The sequence below is a fragment of the Camelina sativa genome, chromosome 13, assembly GCF_030686135.1.
Source record: "Camelina sativa cultivar CO46 ecotype springtype chromosome 13, ASM3068613v1".
NCBI classification, from domain to species: domain Eukaryota; kingdom Viridiplantae; phylum Streptophyta; class Magnoliopsida; order Brassicales; family Brassicaceae; genus Camelina; species Camelina sativa.
The window spans coordinates 24,223,164-24,249,492 of record NC_141892.1 but is presented as its reverse complement, the minus strand read 5'-3'; the positions used below and the strand labels follow the sequence as shown (position 1 = coordinate 24,249,492).

Here is a 26,329-nt window from a genome sequence, read left to right as displayed (position 1 = left end):
TTATGAAATTATTTAAATTAACGTGTTTTTTTTGGACCTACTGTTTTTGCACCTTTAGCGCATGTGCTTAGTTGACACTAATGCTAATGTAAATTTCTAAGTCTATTTTTTTTTGTTTTTTCCTTTCATTTCTTCATATGTTGTTGGTCGTCTTTTGGAGTTCTCTAGATCTGCAATAAGTACAATTGGTGTCGATCCTGGAATTTGCATGAAAGGTGTAATCTGTGACTGTAAATCATATATATAATAGTATTACCATCTTTACATTGTAAATTCTATTTGTGCATTGAAATGTAGTCTGATAACCAAAGTACATAAACGCATAACTGGGAAAAATTATAGAAGTCATTACACAAAGAGTGTTCTTAATAATGCACATGAGAATTAGATCAGAGAAATTAAGATGAGAAGGAGAAACCTCAAGTAGAAAACAGATGAAGAAACTGCCGAAGAAAGCTAGACGGAGGTTGACGATCGGAGAAGAAGGTTGATGACTAAGAGAAAGACAATAGCATAGTCGCTTCAAGGGAATCAGATGAACAGCTCCTTTTCATCCTCTCCCCAAATTCAGTTTGAAGCTGTTTGGCATATAAATGGGTCCTCCTCTGGGTACCAATTAAGTGATTATAAAAACATTCTACAATGGAATGAAAAATTTGTATTTTTGTTTCGTACTTCAAAATTGCAATCAGGAGAAATCGGAAAGGGGAAACCTTGATGAATTGGAGGAACCTTGTCGTTATTCTTGTTGTGATGTTTTCTACTATTTCATGATATGAGAGAAGATAGTGCAGGTTGCTTCTCAAGGTTGGTGTTGTAGAGCTTCCACCGTTTGGAGTGTAAGGGATGTGTATGATGATTTGGTTTGAATAGGTATTTGGCCTTCTGATGGTGACGATGATTTCATTGGATCTTTGCATAGTATAGCTGATAGTTTCATATTGTTTCTCTTTGTGTTACAGTTTCTATTTATTTATATTTGGTCGTAGTCGTTTGGAGTCCTTCATTTTTGTTGGTTACATTTAGTTTTTGGACTTCCTTATTCCTTGATGTTATTATTTATATTTATTAATAATATTCAATGAGTGTAAATTTAATAGTCCTTACTCCTTAGCTACTAAACGTTTAGATCATATACTGATGAAACCCATCCGAGAAAACAAAAGTTTTTAGGAGAAGCTAAGTTACGTTATGTTGGTTGTGTTTATGTTTTAAGAGCTTGTGTTTTATGTTTTATTTTCGTCCCAAGGGTGCAGGGAAAAAAACTTTATGAACTCATGCATGTATATTAAAATTTGGAATTTATATATTAAAGAAACTCGAAGCATGTATGTTTAAACATCGCTAATATTCATTTGTTTATTTTATTAAAAATGTGAAGTTTATTTAGAAAATGAAAGTGTATGAATAACAAACAAAACAGAGTTTGAGTAAAAAAACAGAGGCCACAAACACAATTCTAGCTTCAAAGTGATGGTCACCATATTTTTCTTCTCCACAGAAAGGAGTAGCAGTAGTCGTTTGACAGCATGATTCTGGTGGAGTAGCAGTAGGCGTTGAAGCAAATAAACCATTTCTTTCAAATGTAATCTACCCGATGTATCAACAATTTCAGCCATTGTCGTCGCAGAAAGGAAACGAATGATCTTGCACAGCCTTGTGCATCGACCAACTTCAAACCCTCCAACATTGAAGATTACGCCTTCACGTAAAACATTACAGAATTGAAAGGCATAGGCTGATGGGATGAAAACATGGATTACTGAGCACTGAAACTATGATCATTTAGCTACTAAGAACATAAAACATGTAAGAAGATTACAAATACATGAAAACATGTAAGAAGGTTAACATGTTCATCGAGAAAAAGACGGTTTGTCCCCATAAATTCATTATCCTTCTTGATTATGGTTTGTTGATCTTGATGCCATGTTGCTGAGCTATCGTTCTACAGATCAAAGCAAAGAAAATAACAAACCAATTGGTAAGGGTTAGAAAAAGGAGATAGACACAAAAGCATGATTCAGACCAAACTACAACCAAAGTCAGACCTAAACAGAAATCAAACTGAGCTGATTTTAATATAACCAAAAAGTTCAAAACAAATATATAAACTGAAAACGAAGAATATGAACATAAATCCAACCAACAAAATTAAAATAACTGATCAAGTTTTGGAAAACAGAGACGGACACAAACAACATGATTCAGACCAAACCACAACCAATATTAGACCAAAACATAAACCAAACTAAAATGATCTTACTATAACCAAAAAGTTCCAAACAAATAAACTGAAAACGAAGAACATGAACATAAATCCAACCAACAAAATTAAATTTTGAGACGAATATCATGGTTTACCTACTGAAGTGATGATCCCAGAACTTTTATTTTCTACTACAAAATTGCAATCATGAAGAATCATAGTTAGGGTTTGAGACTCAACGAAAAAGAACATTACCAAGCCAAAATCCAGACCGAAATATAAAGGAATAAGGATTTACCCAGCCATGGGACTTTGATGAAGAAAAATTCCAGAGAAGCCGAATCGTGAATCCGACGGTTCCCGGAGAGATTATGTGGTAGACGACAATATTTTTCTCCAGCTATTTTCTATTCAGATGGGTTTATGTGGATTTTTAAAAATTATATTTGGGCTTATATTAGTGAAATTTAAAAAAATTATATTATTTGGGCTTATATAAAGCCCAACAAATTTGTTAATTTTTGCTGATGCAGATGCTCTTTTAATGAGAGAAAACTCTGCTATTATATATATGATTGTATTTTTTTTCTGCTTACGGTACAAGATTTGCATATTTACAGCTTTTGAATTTTGATCATCATATCACAAGAATGGAGACTAATTTGAAGTTACAAACCCGTCTCTCTCTAGTCACAGTTTACATTATCTGTGTAAGAATAATCTCAGGACCATAAAAATAATTTCACAAGTGTATAAGAGCATAGTGATGAATCAAAGAGCTGGCGAAGCAGAAGATGTCATCTCAAGAAGCTGATTATGTAAACTTCCGTTGCTAACTAGAATACCACCCCCAGGGAAAATGACCCTTCTTTCAGATTGATCTTCCTCCAAATTGATTTCACCTCCTTCCCAATCTGTTACCTGAGGGGAGATACAATACGAGAGTCAGATGTCTCAAGAAGCTTCGGCCACGAAACAGGACCCAAGTATTCAAACTCAAACAGAGAGATCATGATCATCAGATTGAAAAAGGTTAGGCTTTGTTAGATTCCAAAGTTCATAAAGGAATCATGTTTAAAGGGCCAGACAGAGCAAACTATGTTTATTTGTCTGGTAACAAGAATGGCTTTGTGACAGTGTATAAAGATTTTCACCAACCTTTCCTCCAGCTTCATGAACACATATCATCCCAATAGCATGATCCCAAGCCTACATGTTTTTAAGACAATCTCTAAAGAATGAGAAATACTCGTATATATACAACAAAATAAGAAAAAAAGTTGATGTGCATAGATCAGAATCAAACAATCTGAGTACCTTTATTGTTCTCTGAGTTTTGGCTCGGAAAAGGAAAACTGCTGCTCTACCAGAAGCTACTACCATATACTTGCACAAACTGTACGCACAAATAAGAAAAGTTTACTGATTAGGATATGTTATAATTTGCATACAAGCAACTCGTAGATTATAAACTAAAGAGGTAAAATCGTTCATTTCTACTTTTTGTTGGATGAAGAACTTTAGTGTGTTTTAAGTAGTATAGAGATAGTTAGTAGATAGATACCTTCCATTACATGTGGGCACCAGAATAATATCATTATGCTGTAAGTCATCTGAAACTGTTTTTGCAGCGAAGAAACCAGAGAGAGGAAGTGATTCCCAGTTGTCGCTTTCTTGTATACAAAACCTTGCTTTGTTCACTAAAACGGAGGCATCAACAAAACATCTTGTCCAATCACCGCTTACTTTGCCAGAGATATTTTGTAACCCCTTGGTCCACGTTCCACAGCCAATATGCGAGATCATTAGAGTTCCGGTGGATTTATCTGATAAAACTCCTGGCCAGTTTGGACAGCCCATAACTCCTAGCACGATTTCATTATCTACAACAAGGGCCAATCCTACCTGAGATCTCAGAAACAGAACAAAACAACATGAAATCTCATATCCAACTCATACATATGCTTATGAGAGATATTTATCTTGTCCATGGCTCAGAACTTATTCGTAGTGCTTTGAGCATAGCAAACAGGTTTTTGAGGATATTTCAAATTATCAATCCCACAAAATGGTTTCTGTAACTCTCATACGAAACTTTTTAAGACACTGAAAGAAAACGAAAAATGACAGGGTTATGAGACATACCACATATAAACCCTCATCTCCTTTAAGAAACGCCTTTGTGCCATCAATTGGATCCAAAACCTGCAGAAAATCAAAGGAAGTGAGTTGCAGACAGCATGGACAGTATAATGAAAAGTATCATATCATCTAGGAACAAAAAATATGTGCATCATTTTCTATGTTAGTGCTTGGGGGGGGGGGGGGGGGGGGGGAAACAAAAATCGAGTATTACCCATTCCTCAGTTCAAGTCTGACATTCCAAGATTTACAAACTTCAACAATGACAATCGACTGTGGATGGTAAATATCTTATACCTTAAGATGAACAGGGGACAACGTTGACAACATATAGCTAATGACTAGAAGACGATATGTAAGACAGTAACAAATGGAATTTAGAGACACATTCATATATCATGCTAAAATGTAACATGTACCCAATAAGTAGCTGGTTTGTTGCAAAACGCATAGGCATCTTTTCCACCTCTGTCAATTGCTTCTAGTACATCAGCATCAGACAACTCATTGTCTCCAATGCTCGTTTTTGATTTGACTTCACTTACCACAGAGCTTACGAGGTTATTAGCACGTACGAAATGAGAGTCCTCTTCAGCCACCAAAGGTATTGAAGGAAACTGTTTCGATAGCTCTACAAATTAAAAATAAGCAAAGACAAGATTCAAAATTGAAATCAGAGTTTCATGAAAGCAGTGTTCTTTTGCACAAATTCACTACATACATCACTAAAACCATTGATTCTACAATCAAGAAAAGCCTAAACTAGTGGGACTCATTTATCTTACCTAAGCTGATTAAAGCTTGCACTCCAAAGTCAGCAATTGTAACTGGAGTTTGATCATTCTTCTCAACAATCTTCTCTTTAGAAGAAAAAAGCGATCTTTTGACCTAACAATGGTAAAAAAAAAAACAAACTTTAATAGACGACACCAATCTGAGAATTGAGAAACAATGGAGTTAAAAAATTAGCTTACATCAACACAGAGACGACAAGCTCTATCAACAGCATCAATGGCGACCTCAAGCTCCTTATGATACTTAGCTTGATGCTTCGGAAACGGAAGATTAGCTCTGCAGAGAGACACACATCAAAAACGATTACAGAGATTAGGAATGTGTTACAGAGATGGAGAAGTAATCAATTTGAGGCAGGAGAGAGAGGGAGAGACCTTACGATGAAGTATCGTCTGCTGAGAGGTGAAGGGGAAGGATTGAATACCGGTGAGAATTTAACGGCGGAGAATCGAACTCCGGTGTTGAGAACGTGCATCGTGGCTGTTATCTGTGCCGGAAGGTAAACCGGCGAAATTAAACCGGTTTTGTTTGAATATATGAACGTTCCAGCTCTAAAGTGAACTGGATAGTAGTAATTCTATTGTTTTCATTTAGTTAATAATTACATTATTTGTGATATATCTCTTATATATCTATGGATTCTCTAAATGAGAGATAGATATTGATTGTGCCAAAAGATTGAATCTTTGTGGAGGATATATAATTATATATAACCTTTTCACCAAAAATGTATTTGTTTATCAAATAAAAATAAATATTTATAAATAATCGTTATATTTTCAAAACTCTTTTAAGTTATAAATAATCTTATAAGATTATATTTTTTAAAAAAGTCAAAAAAAAAAGATAACACAGATTTTTTTAATACAAATAACACTATGTAAAAAGAAAAAATATAACATACATAACACTAAGTTTATGCTATTTTCAACACTAAGAATTAGCAAACTAACAATAAATAAGAACCCCATTTTTCATTCAAACGATTTGCTTATCCAATTAATTTATATGGCAGGTTTGTGGGTTAAATTTTCATAAATCTGATTTTTGGTCAATTAAACGAAAACTAAAATTAAATCATTTCCAGGTATGGGAGTTAATGTTATTTGCCTATCATTAATACAATTAGTTAATTTGTGTTGTGTACTAAAGAAGTGAAAATATTGAGGTTACCTGCTTTACAATTAGTGTGGATTTTCTAACTCTTTGCGCAAAAGTTCATATATCTAATATTTTGTAATGCATGTCTATAATTGCAATCATCTGAACTAAACTATAAATTTATTTCAAAACTCTTAAAAATTTGTATTTTTTTAACATTTAAAAGTTTAATAGCACAATGAAATAATTATGTGACATGGGAGATTTGTTCTTTGGCTTGAACCAATTAACCCAACCAAATCTTCAGCAAAACAAAACAATTTGTGTACAGGGTTTGTAGTGGTAAGGAGATGGGTTTGGGACGCCAACACGTTTTCATGTACTTCGACCCCCCGCTCCCCACTGTTCTAGAATTTACTCTGAGTTATAAAAGTAAAAAAAACAAACAAACAATTTTGTGAACTTGATATTATTAGTGATTCATTATAATATCCTTCGTTTATAATTTTTTGATAAAGTATTAAATGATTGTCCAAAAATATATATAACTAGTATTATATCCGGTGCTATGCACAGAAAAAATAATGATATGCTAAAGTTTATCAAAATATATGAAAATTTAGTTTGTATATAATCAAGTGGGGAAAACTATAGTTGGTTCTGGCAAATGATACAGTAAGAAAATTGTAGTTGTATATATTTGTTTTTTTAACAAAAAAAAATTAATATATAATCTTCCAAATATTAAGAATTAGCTTCCAACTTCAATGCTTTATATAATATACTATACGTAATCTATAAAAGACAAACTTACGTTTAATATTGAAAGACGATCAATACAAACTTAAAACCATTAGATTAAAATTCAAGGTCATAGCCACAAATTTTTACCGGGGTGAAGTTGATTCAATATAAAGATGATATCATTTGCGTCTTGATGTTCTACTTCGTCTTCAGCCTTTGCCACGGGTGCTGCTCTTGCGCAAGTCTTCATCTCTGTTTGCGTCTCCTCTTCTATTCATCAATTTTGCCTTTATAGCAGTGTGGTCTATAAAACAAAAGTATATTAAACATACATATAAGACAGAAAACAAAAATTTGAGAAAAAAAGAAACAATATAATCATATAAAAACAGTGAATAAAATAAAAGATACGTAACATACCAGAGGCTATATGCCTTATATGATGAACTCATCGGAGATTGTCGGCGTTAATAACAAAATTTTGGAATTTATTATATGTTGTTATCTTACGAAGCATGCCTTACTCCTAAATGAGTTTAGCCTCAACTTTTAAAAATAAAACTAACATCTACAACAGAAAGATGATCAATGAGATACATATATATAGCTTTGACGACGTCGCTGTCAACAGTTTGAATAGAAGAGATCGTGGGATTATTGATATATCATGGTTTTTACGGTTTTTAACCATGATATAAGTGTGTTTTTTGAGTCTTTTCATTTGTTTCTAAGTTGTCTTTGAGTCTTTACAGGTTATCTAGGATTTTGGCACGAATGGAACGAAACAAAGCAATTTGGATCGTTTTGGAGCATTTAATCGGAGGAGATCAATTTGGAGTCTGATCCTATGAAGAGCAACGACCGACACCAATGGAGCATCGGTCGACACCAAGCTGATCCGACACAAGACTTCAAAATTGGAAGTTTTACAAAGTTGCCCGAAGTTTTCCATATTTGCATCATTAGTCTTTGACGTGTTTTAGGACATATATATAGTGTTTTTGGGTTTTGTAAACCCTGAAGTTTTATTCTAGCAAGTTTTATTTTCTGCAAACCTGTGAGATTTTGAGAGCTTTTGGGAGAGAGCTCTGAACTACTTTGAGAGAAGAATTCGTGAACTCCCTCTTTACTCTTTTAATCTCATTTGTTTATTATTCAGAATTATGTTTTGTTCTTCATTGATTATGTCTGAGTAGTTTGCTTGTTAGGTTTAGGGTTTTTTCACAGGGATTTTATGAATTATTAGATATGTTTATTTATGATTCTTTATCTTTCTAGATCTTCATCATAAGTTGTTCTTAATGTTAGATCTTTGGTTAGCCATCTGGATTTAGATCTTAGGATTATTGATTGATATGAGAATATAATTGATTATTCATGATAAAACCTTTTGATGAGCAAAATTACTTCTTGCAAAGAGATTTGATTTAGTAATTTTGTGAACAATCTAAACTTGTTTTTAAAGCTGATTTTTAACCTAGAATTTTACAAAGAGATTTGGATTTTTTGGTTTTAAATTTAGATAATATTTGCAGTGAGAACTGATTTATTTAACAAAATTGATTAGAGTTCTAGATCTGATTTTAATTGTTTGAATCCTAATTTAATTATTGATTTAATATTTTGTAATTTCCTGAGAAATTCTCTGGGCCTAGCTTTTTGATCATCTGAATTTACATAGTTTTTATTTAATATTTTGCATTGTTTATTTTAATTCAAATTATTCTGTTTAGCGTAATCATAAAACTCTATAATTTATTGTGTTTGATCTTGAGTCTTTGTGGAATTCGACCCCTAAGTACTGCAGTGACCTCTTAATTTGAGAGAGTAACTCTAAGATAAATTTGAGCATATCAACATATCAATTATGGAGGCTAATTATCCTCTAATTTATTTTTGATTTTCTTTTTAGAGTGATAATGTGATCGTGGGAAGTTTAACAATTATGCTTTAATCCTGTAAACTTTCACTTTAATTTTTTTACCAACAAATAGATTTATTGTTTCACATAATTATTATTTATTTTTGGATAAAATTGTCGCATGTCATAACATAATTGATTAAGTGACTTTTTATTTATAGGATAAATGATAAAGCATTAAATAATATATTGTAATATTAGTATGTATGTATAAAATATATAATTTATTTGTTAACTTGCATGTGCTTTTTTAAAATTAATAAAATCCTATAAAATAAATTTAGAAAGTATTTGTTTATTTGTGGATAGGGCTAATTTCGGGTTATGTTCTTTCGCTTTGACTATGTCGGTCATGCCATATTTCAAATTTCTGTTCTGAGATAAATGGAATCCTGTCGTCGTTTTTTTTGTGGGTTCAACTAAAAGAAAAACAAATATGTGGTTAAGATGTCGTAGCCAGAAACGGAAATGCTAATTTATGCTACGAGTTATATATGGACCTACACAATTAAAGCTCGGCGATTGATCCATTATAATCCCCACATTTCCTCTCAAGAGTGTTCACTGTTGCGAAGTCGGTATTACATGGAGACTTTGCAAATCTTGGCCAAAAAAATAAAATTATTTAGAATGGGTGATACTTTCTGGCTAGCATATGTTGGAGGCTTAGCAAATAATAATAAAAACGTATATGGAATCTTTATATTAAAAAAAAAAAAAAAAAAGATGGGAACCTTTCGGATGAAATTCACTTTTCAGAGACGATACTCGACTTTGTGACAACTAGCGTACTTCACCTAGCTTTATATACTGCCATCACCATCACGACCAAAAACAGAAGCCACCACCACCAAATGTATGAATAAAGTCTAATTACTAAGGTAGTAATTCTATTGATATATAGGCTAGGCTTGATTGTATGAAATGTTAGGGGGTAAGCTTTAGACTCTCTGTTGGTAACAATGGATACACGAATGAAGAACTTGGTGCATGCATGGCTTACAACAATGGTTCAAACTTTTTTTTGCCGAGGTTCAAGTAGTGTATACATGAAGGCAAAACAACTTAGTGGCAGACAAGCTTGTCCCTTTAGCAATTAGCACAATATCACACACCACCCAAAATCCATTTGTTTTTTTAATCTTCCATCTTTACGTATTCATAGTTTACTCTTTTGATCATGTACGTAGTACAAACTACAAATGTACAATACAAAAAAAAATGACATGAAAACGACCGTATTTAATAACATTATTATATCCTAACACTTTCGAGTTTCCAAATGATTTCAAACGTAATATTAAATATTTTAAAATTGAGCATAAAACTATAAACTATGAAGTCGTGTTGAAGAAAAAGCATGATTGAAAATTGAAATACAAATATAGAAAAGAAAACTTGGTCAAAAACTCGAGTAGACAACCTTATCAGAAAAAAAAAAAAAAAAAAGGAATTTACAATAGACAACCCTGAAGCAAAACAAAAATAAACGTTATCTACTTATCTTGAAACGATTAATGAAACAACTAACTTCGTCGTCAAAGTGAAAAACATCGTAATTATCATAATTCATAATTATCCATCAGAAAAAAACGACATATGTAGATATTTTAATTTCTTTATCAAAAAAAGGACAATAAAGTAAAGAGAAAGTAATAAAAAATATCCATAGATTCATCTTCGATCATATCCCACCACATGTCGCGAACCTTCTCTTAACCGGCACTTGTCAGTCACTTTATCCAATAGTAATCTCAAGATTCGTCGAGCCTCCGGTTTAATACCGACTCAGCCGGTAGTTTCTCCTAAATCATATGGCTCACTCACTTACTTTGTCCCCTCTATTTAAACAGAAACACCTCTCACTTCTTCTTAAGAACAATAAAACTCTCTCTTCGGAATCTGAAAAGCCATAATAAATTAGCAGAGAAAAAAAAACAAAATCTAAAGGATCAGAAATTTTTAAATGAACAGAGTGATTAGCCAGTTTTCCGGTAAGTTGATGAAGGAGAGCGGCGGTGATGCGACGGCTTTAAGATCTTCCGTCAAAGAATCAGTCTCGTCGCCGCAGAGTTCACTTTCGTCTTCGTCTTCGTCGTCGTCATCGGTGAGAAGACTTAATAAAGGCGATCTTGAATCGAGACGATTTGGTTTAGCGGCGAGTGAGAAGCTGAGGCAGGCGGAGGAATCTTTAAGGACTGTCATGTTTCTGAGCTGTTGGGGTTCTTGTTAGATCTGATCTGAAACGTTTCTTAACTGTGTGTTTGTTATGCTTTTGAGTTTGAACATTTTGTGAATATTTTTTTTTTTTTTTTGTAATTATCCTTTTTTGCCTACTTTGTGTACTTCTCTGTAAAGTCTCTTATGTACATATTGAAGAGAAGCTATGAAGAAAATGGTTTGTTTATCACAAATCAAAACATTTTCATTATACTTTGTGAATACTGTAAGTCAGTAATTTAATATTAGAAACTATAGAGTATAAGAAATGCTTATATTATTTCTTTGTTTTAATAACGGTGATGATACGTAATGTTTGCATATGATATTTTTGGATTTTTAATAAACTCCAACTTGGAATCTTTTATTTTCGACACTCCAACTTGGAATCTTTTAATGGATTATGATATATATAATTGTTGGAGGTGCATCAAATTAAATCAGGTTATATATCAAAACATGACTAAACGAAAAATAATCCAATTTGATTTTTTTGAGTTTGAAAAAAACGTAATATGAAATCAAACACAAATACTATCTAATATTCGTTTAAATTATTTTTAACTTTGTATAATTGATTTACATTTTCTGATGATTGTGGGTTAACGAAAAAAAAAATAGATTTGAGGGTTTTTTATGCAGAAAATTGTTAAACATGATATGTTTGATTGGTAACGTATTTAAAGCTGTACAAAAAAACTGTAAGCTGAAGTTGTAAAACTGTAAGTTTTTACGGAATAGTGTAAAATTGTAAAAAAGAGCTGTACATAAAAGTTGTACAAAAAAGCTGAGTGTAAAGTTTTTAATAAGGTTTTTAGTTAAGTTTTTGTGGTTGGTAAAAATTTAAAGTTGTACCACTTGTACCACTTTGTTTTTGTCATTAATCACACCCAAAGATTTTATTTTTAATAAACTAATAATATTTATTATAAAAAAGAATATGAGATTATTTATAATTTAAATATTGTTGAATTCTCATGTGCGCTAACCTAGTAGTAATTAATAATATCATATACATATGTTATCAACAACAACTAATTGCCCTTTGTTTTTTTAAAGGGTTGGAGTAGTCAACAACTTTTTTCAGCCCTTTTATTTGATGATATATTGTGAGACTCCTTCTATTTCTATTACACATTTACACAGGTGGGAAGGCAGTCAAAACTTGTCTCGGTCATCTTCAAATATTCATGAGATATGGTCAAGCCTTTGAATCAATCTCTACTCTCTAGACAATCATCTCCTTCTTCCTTAATAGTATATCACACAAGTGTTGACCGAGAGCTAGCTAGAGGATTGTATATAAGTGTTGGCCATGAGCTCATGAATAACATAATAAAAATTCACATTCACTCGATTTCTTTCTCAAACATTATTCAAATATTAATAAAAAATCTCGCACCATGAACAAGCAATTGTTTTCTTATTTCATGGTTTTTCTAGTTCTCCTCTCAGGTAAATTAACTTTATTAATTCGTATATGATCAACGATCTAATATGACAATGTACGTACAAATGAGTTTTTTTTATATACTTACTTACTATATTGGTTGGCAGTAATAACGATTGCTCCAAAAACTGAGGCACAAAAGAGATGCAGGAAAGTACTAGAGCCGGGAACACAATGTTTATTGGCAAAGTGCAGAGAAGAGTGTTTCAAGAAGTTAAGTGGCAACGGAGTTTGTGTTGAGACGCCACCAACCTCTGGCAAGTACACATGTAACTGTTTCTACAATTGTGGCCCTGGACTATGATTTAACTCAGTTTAAAAACATTATCATAATCTATATATAATATTAATTTGGGATACGAAATAAATTTTTTATCTTCAACTAAGAAAAATGATGTCATCAAAATACATTTCCACTTTCCAGTAGTAATTAAATCTCAAACGTCCTTTTTTATTTTACGATTGCATTATTAACCGTATCTTACTAACCACTACAATACATTAGACGATAAGCTTATACTATAAACCTAACCGTTTCATTCATAACGCAATCGCCACAAACCAAACCATAAAACGAATCAGAAAACGCGATCGTAATAAACGCTATTTCATTCTGCGTTGTTTTACATCTTCTTCGTCTTCTCTTTTAATTAAAAAAAAAACACTAAAAACCCAATCAAATCTACTTTGAAGCTTTCCCCGATTCTCCGATGGCCTTAACGGAGGAGAAATCAGATTCCGATGGTCGACGTTGGGGAAAATTCAAACTCCCCTTTCGAAACTCCAACAACGCTCAAGCAACCTCCTCATCCATGACTACTCCTTCGTCGTCTCATCTAAATCAAAATTACATTCATCAAACACGCCATTTTCAATACCACGGACCTCCTGTAGTCGAAGGATTAGGTCAACAAAACCATCATCAATCCGCCGCCGCCACGATCCCTTCTATGTCATCTGTCGCTAGATCGCTTCTTCCTACGAAACGCCGATTGAAGCTTGATCCTTCTGCAAAACTCTACTTCCCCTGTGAGTTCTATATATATTGATTACTACTCTAATCTCAATCTCCATTAAATTAATTGAATTAGCGGATTTTATGATTCTCACTCGAATTTGACTGATTTGTTTTTGGATCATAGTGTGATATGGACTTGACTGGGTTTTAGCATTTTCTTTTTCTTGGAATCCATATGAAATTGGATAATATATATTGAGGATGATGATGTTGACCTTTGTAATTGTCTGCTTACTGGAAAAAAAATATATATTTACAGATACAGATTGATAAGGTTACTATAAACTGTGTAAAGCCATTGAGCAAATTCTTTGTCAATTTCAAGATTCACTCTAGTTTACAATGAGATTGTAATTGAGGTAGTTCTTTCAGGTCGTTGGATGGTGTTTCTGCAAATTAGTTTAAAAGATTTACTGATTTAAGTTTATGAACTTTGTTTGAAGATGAGCCTGGGAAGCAAGTCAGGAGTGCTATTAAGATTAAGAATACGAGCAAGTCTCATGTAGCTTTTAAGGTTTGTTCTGGATCAAGTTTTTGATTATGGTAGTTGCCATCGTTCCTTTTTTTAAGTCTCTGCTGATTCGGTCGGTTTCTTCAGTTTCAAACAACGGAGCCAAAGAGTTGCTTTATGCGCCCAGCTGGTGCTATTCTTGCTCCTGGGGAAGAAATTATCGCAACTGGTATTTGTTTCTATCTATTTTGATCAATTGGTATTTCTAGCATTGGCCCCCGAGGATTATGCGTTGACTGTTACTACTTCTTGTTAGTTTTCAAGTTTGTTGAGCCTCCTGAGAATAGTGAAAGGCCGGTGGAACAAAAGAGCGGGGTTAAGTTTAAAATTATGAGCCTAAAGATGAAAGTCCCAACGGATTATATGCCTGAGCTGGTAAGTGACAATGGTAATAACTATTGGTCAGAATCTAAAAGAGAAGATAGATTTGAGACTTTTGTGTGTGTGTGTTTGCAGTTTGAGGAGCAAAAAGAGCATGTCTCTGAGGAGCAAGTAATGCGTGTGGTATTCTTGGATCCTGAAAGCTCTAACCCCGTGAGTCTTTCTTCTTCCGTTTTTTTGTTGTCGCCATCATTTGTGAACTAGTTGGGATCATTTCACTGCTTTAGACACTTCTAAATATAGCTGATCTTTAATCTTGTTACCTTCTCTCAAAAAGATGATGGAGAAATTGAAGAGTCAATTAGCAGAAGCGGATGCTGTAGATGAAGCACGGAAGAAAGCATCAGAGGGTGTTGTTGGTCCAAAGCCAATTGGAGAAGGACTTGTAATAGATGAATGGGTGCGACGCAATGCTATTATTTTCATAAGATTACTCTTCTCTGGGTTTGATTTTGTTTTTTTTTTTTTTTTTTCATAAGACAAGAAAGTGTGATTATAATTGTTTAATGTTTTTTCTCCTTTGTTGTAATATAACCAGAAGCAACGCCGAGATAGGTATCTTGCACAGCAACAAGGAGGAGACATGGCTTGAAACTAAAAGGTCACCAATACAGAATATGTGTGTTGTGTGTATGTATGTGTTTGGTTTAGTTGTGTGGTTAATCACAATGTGTGTGAAGAGAACAGAAAAAAAAATGTGACTTTTGTTATTTACAGTTAAGAACAACGATTGTTCCAGCTTAAAAGAAACATTGATCTTGTTATATGTTTACTTCGACCTCTACCGATCCAAAGCTTTGTCGCCTCTAACGTTCTGCTAACTCCTGGATCTGCAAGTTCTGATGTAAACATAACACACATGCTAATTGAAATAAATTCATTATTCCGCCAACGAAAAAATAATCGTATCGATTCTATGTGAAATTTTTACAAAACTGTGACAAGTTTGTGTTATATAATTAATGAAATTTAATCAGGATAAATAGTTAGAAAAACCATTTGTGTCTGAAATCTCACTCTTGCCCATACATATGGCTGATGGCTTTTGGTCTGAACAAATCCAATACTCACGGACCAGATTAAAGTTACAATCCTCTAGTAGATAAAAAATCCACACGCTACACCATAATGTATTTTTTTTATATACTAATTTTGTCTTTTATATGTATGATAAAATGTTAATAGTTTTTGTTTTGGGAAAATCTCATAAAAAAATTAGATGTGGTATTGACAGTTATTTTCATTTTAAACTTCTAAATTTTGAAATTTTATAATTAACTAGCTACGATCAGTTAATTGTGAGGGTAAAGTGTATCATAAACTACATGGGCCAATAAGCAAATCCGGATCAAGAATACAAGCTTCAATTTTTCGTAATAGCGTACTCAGTTCTTGAAGACTTTTTTTGGAAGATTTTCAACATCCCACCACAAATACACATATTGAGAATGGATCTTAAGATAATATGTACATAAAACTTAAAAAATAGTATATAATCACATCTTGTACAAGATTATAAATATGCCAATTTTGTTATACCTTCTTATTGATTTACTATTTATTTTACTCTTAGTTTAAGGTATTTGCAATTGTGAAACTGATGCAAAGTCGTAAGTGATAATTTATGGTTGAAAATATATAAATTTCAGAGTTTGTTTTTTTTTTCTGCGTTTTGGTCCCAAAGGTGCTTAGCGGGATGTTGTGGTGATTCAAACGGAGAGGAGGATGAAGCCGCCGCCGCCGCCCCTGTGACCGACCTCTGGAAAACTTTTGTTAAAGAGTCTTACGACGGCATCCGCTGGCTGATTGGGACTTTGATGCTATTTGTTCCGGCAAGATTTCTTAGCCTTCTCGACGCCTCCAAGTTTTCCGCCGTTGCCTCTGCCGCCGACTTCTCTTGGTTCTTCATCCTGACTATTGTACTCTACATGGCCTTTGATCTCATTTTGTTTCTCCTAAAACGCCCGAGGGTGATATATGGTGTCCAAACAGTGAGTCTACTCCTAGGACTCTCTGCTGTCTTCATTATCATCTTCTATCTTGGGCTCCTCTCTTAGCTCATATCTTGGTTCAAAGCCTTCATCGGCAAAAAAAACCATCATTTTTGGCTAATCTTATTAATGCTTAAGACTCAATTAACTTACCTTTTTGTATAATCTTTTTAATGCTTAATTAAGAATTTGATGTTATTGCCAACTTTCTTATTTTTTTCATGATACTATTATTGCCATAACAGTGGATCGAACCCCACCCCAGGACAATTATGAATAAATTGGTAGGAAAAATTCAAAACATTGCAGACAAACGTCATCATAACGAACGTACAATTGTGAGTCCTCGATGCTCAAATGAAAGAACTCCTCTACGCGTCCTACCAATTCACCCAGCATTTACATAAAACATTAAAACAAAAAATTGAATATAATCACATCTTGTAAAAGATTATAAAACATGATCTCTTGAATATGCCAATTTTGTTATACCTTGTTGGAATACAATCCAAGTCCCACATCTGAAGTTTGATAAAACTATCATTACTATATAAAGTGTTAGGGTCAATCTACTATTTGCCAATTGGTTTTTAGTTAGAAGCCCAAAATAAACCCAAATTTAACATGGTATCAGAGCCCAAAATTAAAATTCTGGTGGATCTAGAAAAGTGGATACATATATGTTAACCCAAGTAATGGGGGTCCAAGAAGAAGTTTATTATCGGTCCAAGTGGGATCGGTTCGAGATGGAGTTATCATCTCGAGAAAGCGTGTTAAAATCTCATATGTAGTCCTTGGTTTGAAGGGGAAATTGTTGGAATACAATCCAAGTTCGACATCTGAAGTTTAATAAAACTATCATTAATATATAAAGGATTAGGGCCAATCTACTAATTATCAATTGGTTTTTAGTTAGAATCCCGATATAAACCCAAATTTAACATACTTTTCATTGGTTTACTATTAATTTTATTCTTAGTTCAAGGTATCTGCAATTGTGAAACTGATGCAAAGTCCTAAATCATAATTTATGGTTGAAAATGTATAAATTTTAGAGTTTGTTTTTTGTTTGGTCGGTTCCTTCCACGGTTCCACCTATATTATTTATTTATTTTTATTTTCAGGTAATTTAGGTGTTATACATTAAATACAACTCAGATGATAAGGACCCGTCCTAATGTCACATTCAACAAGCTTAGGCGATTTAAGAAAAATACCAAGTTAGGCGATTTAACAAAAATACCGAGCTTCAAAGCATATTTTGGGCATGTCTCGATGGCAGGAGCGCTTGGGGTTGGCTATATATGGTTTGTAAGAAGACGATGGTTTACAACCAGAGAGGCAAGGAAATGTCGAAATAATAGCGGAGTTATTTGCTTGAGATTGGTGAAGATATTAAGAGTGTATTGGTCAATATTAATAGGATAAGTGTGTACTGAACATGTGTTCGCCCTAGCCCCTAGCTAGGGTAGTTTAGCTGGCGATCTGAAGCAAAGCGCTTGAAACGCAATGTCATGGTCGATAATTGAGATTCAAAGTTGCAATATTTCGGTCGTGACGTTTCAGTTTGTGTTGTTTCATCCCAGTCACAAGTACGAAGAGACACAACTCATTGTGTTGTAGTGTTTGATAAAGCAAAGGAGTACGTACTTGCTGGCGAAAAAATAAAGGAGTACGTACTTGCGTATAAGACAGATATATGTTTGGTTTATCCAGTTTTGCAGAATTATGTTGTCTTAATTAGGATAATTTGTGTTTTTATCAGCAATGGTCTGATGTAAAATATGTCTTAATGCTTACAACGATATACTAATAAACACAAGTTTTGTACGTAGTGATATAGTATATAATGTCACCTTGGTTTTTAAGATAGACATATAGACAACGTCAACGACAGTGATTGATACTTTTATTAATCAAATTCGAAAGAAAAAGTTACAATGAAGCAAAGGATTACCAACTTGCCGATTACACACACAACCCCATTATCCATTATTGCATGAGAACGTACGTACGTTCATTTTAACCAAACAAAAAGAAAAATACCCCAAAAAAAAAAGCCACCTTAAAATAAACAAGAAGATGACAATAGGTTCCACAATTCATCAAACTGTATGATTCATTCATTTTATAGGTATGTTATAAGTATTCAACTTACACGCATTGGAAGTTCGTTGGAGGTGTTCTACCGCAAACATTGAGGAGTACGCTGAGATCGATAGGAAGGTTAAGGTTGATTCCAAGAACGTTAACCTTGACCAAGGTGCAAAGGCAGGCTGCAGCCTCAAGGTCAGCCAAACCTTGGATGAGAGAGCAGCATGGCGTTACAGGTGGATTTCCCAATGTTATGTCCACTAGCTTGAGAACATTGGCACAAACACCGAGTTGTAGGGAATCTCTAGGACAAGCCGCAGAGGTGTAAGTGATGAAGAGGAGGTTGAGAGAAAGGAAGATTGCAAGGGAGGTTCTTGGAGCCATTTGTTTGTGGAGTTAAAAAGGCTCAAGAAGTATTTGTGAGTTTATAGTTGTTTGAGATTTGTGGAGAGAAATGTTAAGTGTTTTCGTGGGCATTTATAGGGATTTCATTAGGAGAGAAATGAGAAGGTTTAATTGATAATTTGTCTTTAATAGGGGATTAGTTGACTATTTTTTTTATAGATATGATTTGATTATTAAAGAACACTTAATTTTCATCATTGTAAAAGTTAGCTGGTAATCTCTAAAGAGTATAATAATTCAAAACAATCTATAATATTTCCAGCAATACAATTACAAGGGTACGTGGATATCCATCATTGAAAAGTTAATAGCCAAAATATCATCTTGTTTGAAGTTACCTTTTTTAAATATCTCTCAGGCTATTTTTCAGTGAGTAGCTTGTTTAGACAGATAGACTATTGGAGAGATCGATAATTTCTTCGACAGGCTAGTACCAATACGATAATCATCATGCCAACTCATTCTTTACTAAAGAATTATCGGTCAGGTCTATTCTTATTATCTGATTTTTTATATCATGAAATTTTCTTCAATTAACTACATAGTATATTTCTTAAAAAAATGATAAAAAGTGAAAGATATTGATATGGTTCAAATAGTTAAAATGTTTAAAACCAAGTACAATATTTTGGTGAAATTTTTTCTTGTGTATTAAGGTGAAGTTTAATCTTAATGAACACAATAGTTTTTATGTGACCATATATGATTATAGGAGATTCATATGTGTTTCCCATATGAAATTCTTTCGGTTAATAGAAGATTAGTATAGTAAATATTATAGATTTTCTTCCAAAAGGAATAAAATAATATATTTCTGTATCCAGATAATAATGGCATAAAATCAATTTTTTTTTGTCAACGGCATAAAATCAATTTATAAAATAATAATCAAGTGAAAACGAAGTTGAACTTGCTCTATATTTTTCTTTTTAAAAGTTGACCCGATATATATGTGATGTGTGCAAAGATTTGATCATTTACCAAAAGTATATGACATAACAAAGTATACCAAATAATATATGACATAACCAATAGAATACCAAAAAAAATCTGATGCTTAGTGTTTTTCATGTTACCAAAAAAACATGCTTCACACTTCATAATATTCGTTAACAAGTCATAATCCAGACAGCTCGCCACAACTTTAGTTCACATTTTTCACTACGAACAATAGAGTATCATATCGGTGTTCTTTTGAATTCCATCGAGTCACATATATTAAAAAAGAAGTCTTTAGTTCTCATCGGGTCAGAGTGTAAAAATTAAAGAGAAAATCGAATACAAAAATTACAGAAATAATATGAATAAATTCATACTGATACAAAAATCAAAAGTTATTACATTACGTAAGGTTTTAAGAGCTAGTGCTAGTAGTTGTTCTTTTTGAATCTTCACGAGTTAATTAATTGAGTCAGATAGTTTGAAAACAAACGAAAAAAATCAAAATTCAAAAAAAGAAAAACATTGAAACGAGACTTAATATATATAACAATCGCAACCCAAACTCGCGACAGCTATATAACGTTCACATATAAAATATTTCTATTCTAAAATTAATTTACCCTTGTTCGTTAGAAGTTTAACCGGCTCTGGGGTTTAGACAGTCGATCTTATTAAATCAAAGATACCAACGGAAAACAGTTCACATTTTTGTAAAAAAACTTTATTAAGCAATTAAGCTTTACAGTTGAGAGTACGTACGTTGCTTATTCTAAATGAGGATTATAACCTTTTTCACTATGATAGTTGCTATAAACATATATAGACCACATCCACACAAAAAAAACATATATATATAGACCATGCATGGTTTTTTTAAAGCAGAATTTACAAATCTGGTGCACGCGTGTGCATGTACAAATCCAATACTTACGGACCAGATTAAGAAGTTATTTTTCCTCTATATCATTTTGATTAAAACGAGGAAAACATAAAAAAGGAATGAATACAATTTAAAGGTCGAGCACATTACATGCATATCCATAAATTCAGGATTAAAGGGCATTAATTGCAAGTCACGTCGAGCCTTCATGTTGACTGCAAGCTTTGTGTAGTGAAAGCTTATGCTAGAGACTCCACCTGCTACGCTTCGACACCTACCTTTGGCATATTTATTCGACAGCTTCATTGGAGAGTTTCTTTACTCGCAAGCACATGGAGCTTAATGTTATGGCTCTTGAACTACCTCAAGTAGTCTTTTTTTGAGCCGGCAAGTAGCTTAGCCATGACAACCTTATCAACATCACCTAGTCATTGTTTGACAGAGACCAATCCGTCTACCACCGAACTTCTCGTGACAGATTTATCGACAAACCATGACCTGTCATAGGATATTTTCTTCTTAGCTAATGCCTCAAAGCTCTCTTGGATCATTTGTCGATATAATCTATCTTTGTTTGACATTAGAGATTGTCTTTGTTGCAATTTTGCTTTCAAATTTGAATTTTTGTATTTTCTTTCATGTACTTGAATTTATGAGAATGAATCAAGTATTTGACAAAAAATAATAATAATAACAATAATAATAATAATAGAAAAGTAAAAGTGTAGTAAATATTTTACTACATACACATCAAAACAATAATCAACTGAAAACGAAATTGAACTTTTGATGTATGTTCTCTGAAGGCGTAGATATTTTTGGGATGTGCAAATAATTGATTCACATAATCAGTAGTATTATATACCAAAAACATGATGCTTAGGTTTTCATAAGATATTTTTTGTTACCAAAAAATATGGTTCACACTTCATAATATTCGTTAACTAATCATAACCCAAACTCGCTATACATTAGTTCAAATATACAAATGTAACGGTCTCTATTGGATTCTCATTGGGTCAGAATTTTTAAATGATTTAGAAACAAAAGAAAAGAATAACGAGTTATGTTATTATGAAATTCAGTCTAAAATAGTTAAAAGAGTCATTTGCGTTGAAAATCTCACATCGACAATGACGTCTAAAAAATATTATATCAAAAACAATGATCAATTTACTCATTACAAATTAATTTTGATTGTGAATCTTACAAAACCTAATAATCTGTATATATATATATATAATCGAAACTCGCTACAGCGATACATAGTTCACATATCAAAAATTAGTTCACATATCAAACATTAATATTCTAAAATTAATTTAATCTTGTTTTTTTGAGGTTTAACCGACTCTTGGGTTTAGACTTGTCCACCACGTTTAGAGTTTCAGAGTACGCTATCGCTAGATGCTATAAACACTGTAAACCATGCATGGCTTTTTGATGCAGAATTAATCAATCAAAATGTCAACCAAACCGTCAATAAGCTGTAAACGCGGTACAAAGACAAACCTCAGATTCTAGGTCAACCAAACCGTCAACGAGGCTGCAACACGGCTAAACCAGACAAGCACCTATGCTCACATTGAACTAGTTATGCGCGTTAACGCAAACACCAAGCTCCAAAACATCTTTTGGGCATGTCTCGACGGCAGGAGCGCTTCGGGTTGGCTATGGTTTGTAAGAAGACGATGGTGGACAATGGAAAGGGGTGGCTTCAGTTAGGGAAAAGAAGAGGATGTTAAAGGCAAAGAAACTGGCGACAGAGTTTCTAAAGAGCCATTATGCTTAGCGTTGAAACAGTATTGAGAGAGTGTATTGGTCAATATTAATAAGATAAGTGTGTACCGAGTACGGACCATATGGCTAGCCCTAGCCCCTAGCAACTAGGGTAGTTTAGCTGGCGATCTGAAGTAAAGCGTTTGGAACGCAATGTTAGAGTGAACAGTGCAATAAGTGAATTATTTATCAAATTTTAACGGCACAGTTACAAAACAATAAAGCAAAGGAGTACATACACTTGCAGGCGAAATAAAATAAAGGGATCGGAGTACAAACTTGCCGATTACAGATAATCCATTATTGCATGAGAACGTACGATCCTTATAAACAATAATCCAAGTAAAATACAGAGAAACAAAAAACCTTAAAAGAAAACAAGAAGATAAGACAATAGGTTCCACAATTCATCAAACTGTATGATTCATTCATTTTATAGGTATGTTATAAGTATTCAACTTACGCGCACTGGAAGTTCGTTGGGGCTTTTTTACCGCAAATATTGAGGAGTACGCTGAGATCGATGGGAAGGTTAAGGTTAATTCCAAGAATGTTAACCTTGAGCAAAGTGCATAGGCAGACTGCAGCCTCAAGGTCAGCCAAACCTTGGATAAGAGAGCAGCATGGCTTTACAGGTGGGTTTCCCAATGTTAGGTCCACTAGCTTGAGAACATTGGCACAAACACCGAGCTGTAGGGAATCTTTAGGACAAGCCGCAGAGGTGTAAGTGACAAAGAGAAGGTTGAGAGAAAGGAAGAGTGCAAGGGAGGCTCTTGAAGCCATTGGTTTGTGGAGTTGTAAGGCTCAAGAAGTAGTAGTGAGTTTAAGTTTGTTTGAGATTGGTGGAGATAAATGTTAAGTGCTTAGTGGGTATTTATAGGGTTTTCGTTAGGAGAGAAATGTGAAGGTTTTCATAAGGAGAGAAACGTGAAGGTTCTGATTAGTTGACTAATTTTTTTTATAGATATGATTTGATCATTAAACAACACTTAGTTTGATTAAAAAAAAAGTTTTCATCATTGTTCAAATTAGCTGGTACTCACTAAAATTTTATGGTTCTTACTTTAATAAACAACTTAGGTGGTGGTAATAATTTATACTAGGTGATACCCCGTGCTACAGCACATGATTATATATTTGTTAATTACTTTTTTTTTGTAATTTGTATTTTTGTAATATAGTTTTTTATTTTGTCTTATTTTCTTTGTTTATGTTTATTTGTATATTTGGAGTTATACAGTAAATTGGAAATCCTAATAGAGTAAGTAGTTTGTAAAATATAATTTTCATGGAAACAGACACACCGCAATATTGGATAGTAGTTTTGTAAGAGAATAAACACTCCACAATATCGGATAGTAGTTTTGTAAGAGGATAGACACACCGCAATATCGGATAGTAGGTTTGTAAGAGGATGAGTTTTTCTTTATTTTGGTTTGTTGTCAAAAGAGGAGAAGTTGCTTGTTAAATTTTAGTGTGAGATATTTCAATTTTGGTTATCATTTAAAAGTTAATATTAACAAAATTGTAAAAAACCAATTTAATTTATAGTTTGATAAAAATACCTGTTTTAACGGGTTTAACTCAAACTTTTTTTAGATTTTAAAAATTTTAAGAGTAAAAATATTAATATTACTTAAATATTTTATAGACTTAAATATGTTATAATATTTTAAACTTTCGACGGAGATCAAATATTTATAATAATTTAAACATTCTATAAAAATTTAAATATTTATAATCTCTTAAACTTTTTTAAAAAACGTAAATATATTATAATATCTTTACTTTTTAAAAGTTTAAATATGCTCAAATATATAACCAAATTAAACTGTTAAATTTGGATACCTGATAAATCAAGATTCCTACTCATTTGTACTCAAAACATATTAGTCATATATTTATAGTGATTATGAACCATATATATTCCAAAATATTTAGTCGATGTGGGATATACAGTACACATTTTCTGTAAACTAGTTTACAACTTTACATATATATAATTTCTACTTTTTTTATTCTTTCCATATATACTAATCATAATTAATTACTATAATTTCATTAAGGAAATATTGAAAAATCTAAACTAAATGATGATTTGTTTTTATTTAATTGTATTAAGTTGATTTTTTGTTTCCGTAAATATCTCACAATAAAAGCAAATTAAATAAGTTTGCACATATATACAATTTCGTATTTAATCTATTGATTATTTTGGAAGCAACAAAGTCACAATCCATAATTATTAAAGATTTCTCATTATTATTAATATTTGTAATAATTATAGGGATTAAGTATGGTAGTAGTTAATATTTGATATTACTGAAGCCATTAAATACTCAGATAGCAATTTTCTTATTTATAGGGATTATACCTCTGTTTGGTAACATGAATAATTATTCTTGAACCAAAGAACATACAGGATCCGAATATTATAAACCTGGAGTACAAACAGATCCGCGAGTTTTATTTCTTCTATTTCCAGGTTAAAGAGGATCCGCGTCCCGACCTGATCGTAATTAAGTGGTCGAGCAAGGGGTATAATGGTCATTTAGATAAATCGTAACTATAGGTTAATTTAATTAAATTATGTGATTCTCTAATCATTTTTAATGAAAAATGTACCAAAACAAAATCATGGTCCAATTTGAGTCTAGTGAGTACTTCTGCTTTAATAGTATAGATATCCATAAAAGAAATTTGGTGGTTGAAGTCGATCTTCGTATCTAATTAACAACAATACAACTCCCAAATTTACAAATTATATCAATATATACAGGGCCTTCGCGATATTATTCAAAAGTTAAACAAATATATTAATTTTATTTTAGACATTAATTGTGCATAAGTTTCATAAATTGTGTATTATCGTTGTAATATTCTCTTTGTTTCAAAATATAAGATGTTTTAGTTAAAACACTCATATTAAAAAATATTTACTTTTACAAAGTTAAACCAATCATAAACAAGAGAGCATAATATAAAATATAAAATTAATCTAAATGTTGCATAGAAAGTTTGTAAACATATTATATTATGAAACAGAATACTTCTCTAAATATCAAATATATATATATATATATATATATATATATAACTTACATTGCAAGTGAGTATATGTATCTAGGTTTTTTTTTTCGTTTTTTTCATAACAAGAAAAGTTGAACCCATTAAACGTTAGTTCCTTTAAAAGAGGCAAATTATAGTCAGACATCTATTTCTGTGACTTTTTGGCACCCTCGGCCAATATACGTAACTAAGCACATCTTAAGACTACGGTTCTTTATTCCTTCACGCTTTTCACGGGGCAGACTTCTATGACCCTTATTTCTGAAACATTATTTGCATGCATGTGATAATTGTTTACTCATAACATCATTAGTCTTCTCATAATCTCACACAAAGTCACTTCATATGCATGTGATAATTGTTTTGGTACATCTCAAACGGTTAGACTTATCAAATCATTCCGATCCTTATAACAGGGGTTACAAGATGGACAGATAGACTAGTTTGGATACTAAAATAAAATAATAATAATAATAATAATAAGATTTTAATATCCAATTAAAATGATTTGATAAGTCTAACCTAATAATAATCGTATAGTTTCAACGTCAGCCTTTCCCCATTTTATTAGATGGTTTAAAACAATACTGAGATCAAAGCTCAATTTTATAGTGTGGAAAAAAAAATGAAAATCCCAATTCGAGTAACTTAAAATTTAGGAATACTTATTATGCGTC

The 26,329-nt window shown here is 32.5% G+C and overlaps 5 protein-coding genes, 1 long non-coding RNA gene and 2 pseudogenes across 6 annotated transcripts; 4 read left to right on the top strand and 4 right to left on the bottom strand.

Moving 5' to 3' along the window:
- Positions 1-1,329: 1,329 nt before the first annotated feature.
- On the bottom strand, positions 1,330-2,636 carry LOC104737372 (uncharacterized). The gene is made up of 3 exons (XR_759723.3): positions 2,508-2,636; positions 2,365-2,400; positions 1,330-1,948 (listed from the first exon to the last, which is right to left on the bottom strand). It is a non-coding gene; the product is annotated as an uncharacterized LOC104737372 (long non-coding RNA).
- Positions 2,637-2,822: 186 nt separating this feature from the next.
- Positions 2,823-5,819, bottom strand: LOC104737371 (putative 3'(2'),5'-bisphosphate nucleotidase, mitochondrial). Its single transcript, XM_010457539.3, has 9 exons — positions 5,521-5,819; positions 5,326-5,422; positions 5,137-5,239; positions 4,771-4,982; positions 4,355-4,414; positions 3,774-4,114; positions 3,527-3,605; positions 3,368-3,418; positions 2,823-3,130 (listed from the first exon to the last, which is right to left on the bottom strand). Exons 1-9 carry the CDS (start codon positions 5,619-5,621, stop codon positions 2,981-2,983), a joined length of 1,194 nt encoding a protein of 397 aa, XP_010455841.2. The 5' UTR covers positions 5,622-5,819; the 3' UTR covers positions 2,823-2,980.
- Positions 5,820-10,610: 4,791 nt separating this feature from the next.
- LOC109128425 (uncharacterized) lies at positions 10,611-11,343 on the top strand. The gene is given in 2 exon segments (XM_019234694.2): positions 10,611-10,649; positions 10,651-11,343. Coding segments are annotated over 2 exon segments (150 nt in total). The 3' UTR covers positions 10,762-11,343.
- LOC109128424 (uncharacterized) lies at positions 10,770-11,343 on the top strand. Its single transcript, XM_019234693.2, has one exon. The coding sequence runs from the start codon at positions 10,879-10,881 to the stop codon at positions 11,143-11,145; it is 267 nt and encodes an 88-aa protein (XP_019090238.1). The 5' UTR covers positions 10,770-10,878; the 3' UTR covers positions 11,146-11,343.
- A 1,127-nt stretch (positions 11,344-12,470) lies between these two features.
- LOC109128402 (putative defensin-like protein 165) lies at positions 12,471-12,974 on the top strand. Its single transcript, XM_019234618.2, has 2 exons — positions 12,471-12,587; positions 12,690-12,974. The coding sequence occupies exons 1-2, from the start codon at positions 12,536-12,538 to the stop codon at positions 12,884-12,886; spliced, it is 249 nt and encodes an 82-aa protein (XP_019090163.1). The 5' UTR covers positions 12,471-12,535; the 3' UTR covers positions 12,887-12,974.
- A 106-nt stretch (positions 12,975-13,080) lies between these two features.
- LOC104737370 (vesicle-associated protein 4-3) lies at positions 13,081-15,264 on the top strand. Its single transcript, XM_010457538.2, has 7 exons — positions 13,081-13,611; positions 14,044-14,114; positions 14,199-14,280; positions 14,368-14,486; positions 14,568-14,645; positions 14,770-14,892; positions 15,031-15,264. Exons 1-7 carry the CDS (start codon positions 13,293-13,295, stop codon positions 15,082-15,084), a joined length of 846 nt encoding a protein of 281 aa, XP_010455840.2. The 5' UTR covers positions 13,081-13,292; the 3' UTR covers positions 15,085-15,264.
- A 3,097-nt stretch (positions 15,265-18,361) lies between these two features.
- LOC104738447 (putative lipid-binding protein AIR1 pseudogene) lies at positions 18,362-19,053 on the bottom strand (annotated as a pseudogene).
- A 3,704-nt stretch (positions 19,054-22,757) lies between these two features.
- On the bottom strand, positions 22,758-23,440 carry LOC104738446 (putative lipid-binding protein AIR1 pseudogene; annotated as a pseudogene).
- Between the last annotated feature and the right edge of the window lie 2,889 nt (positions 23,441-26,329).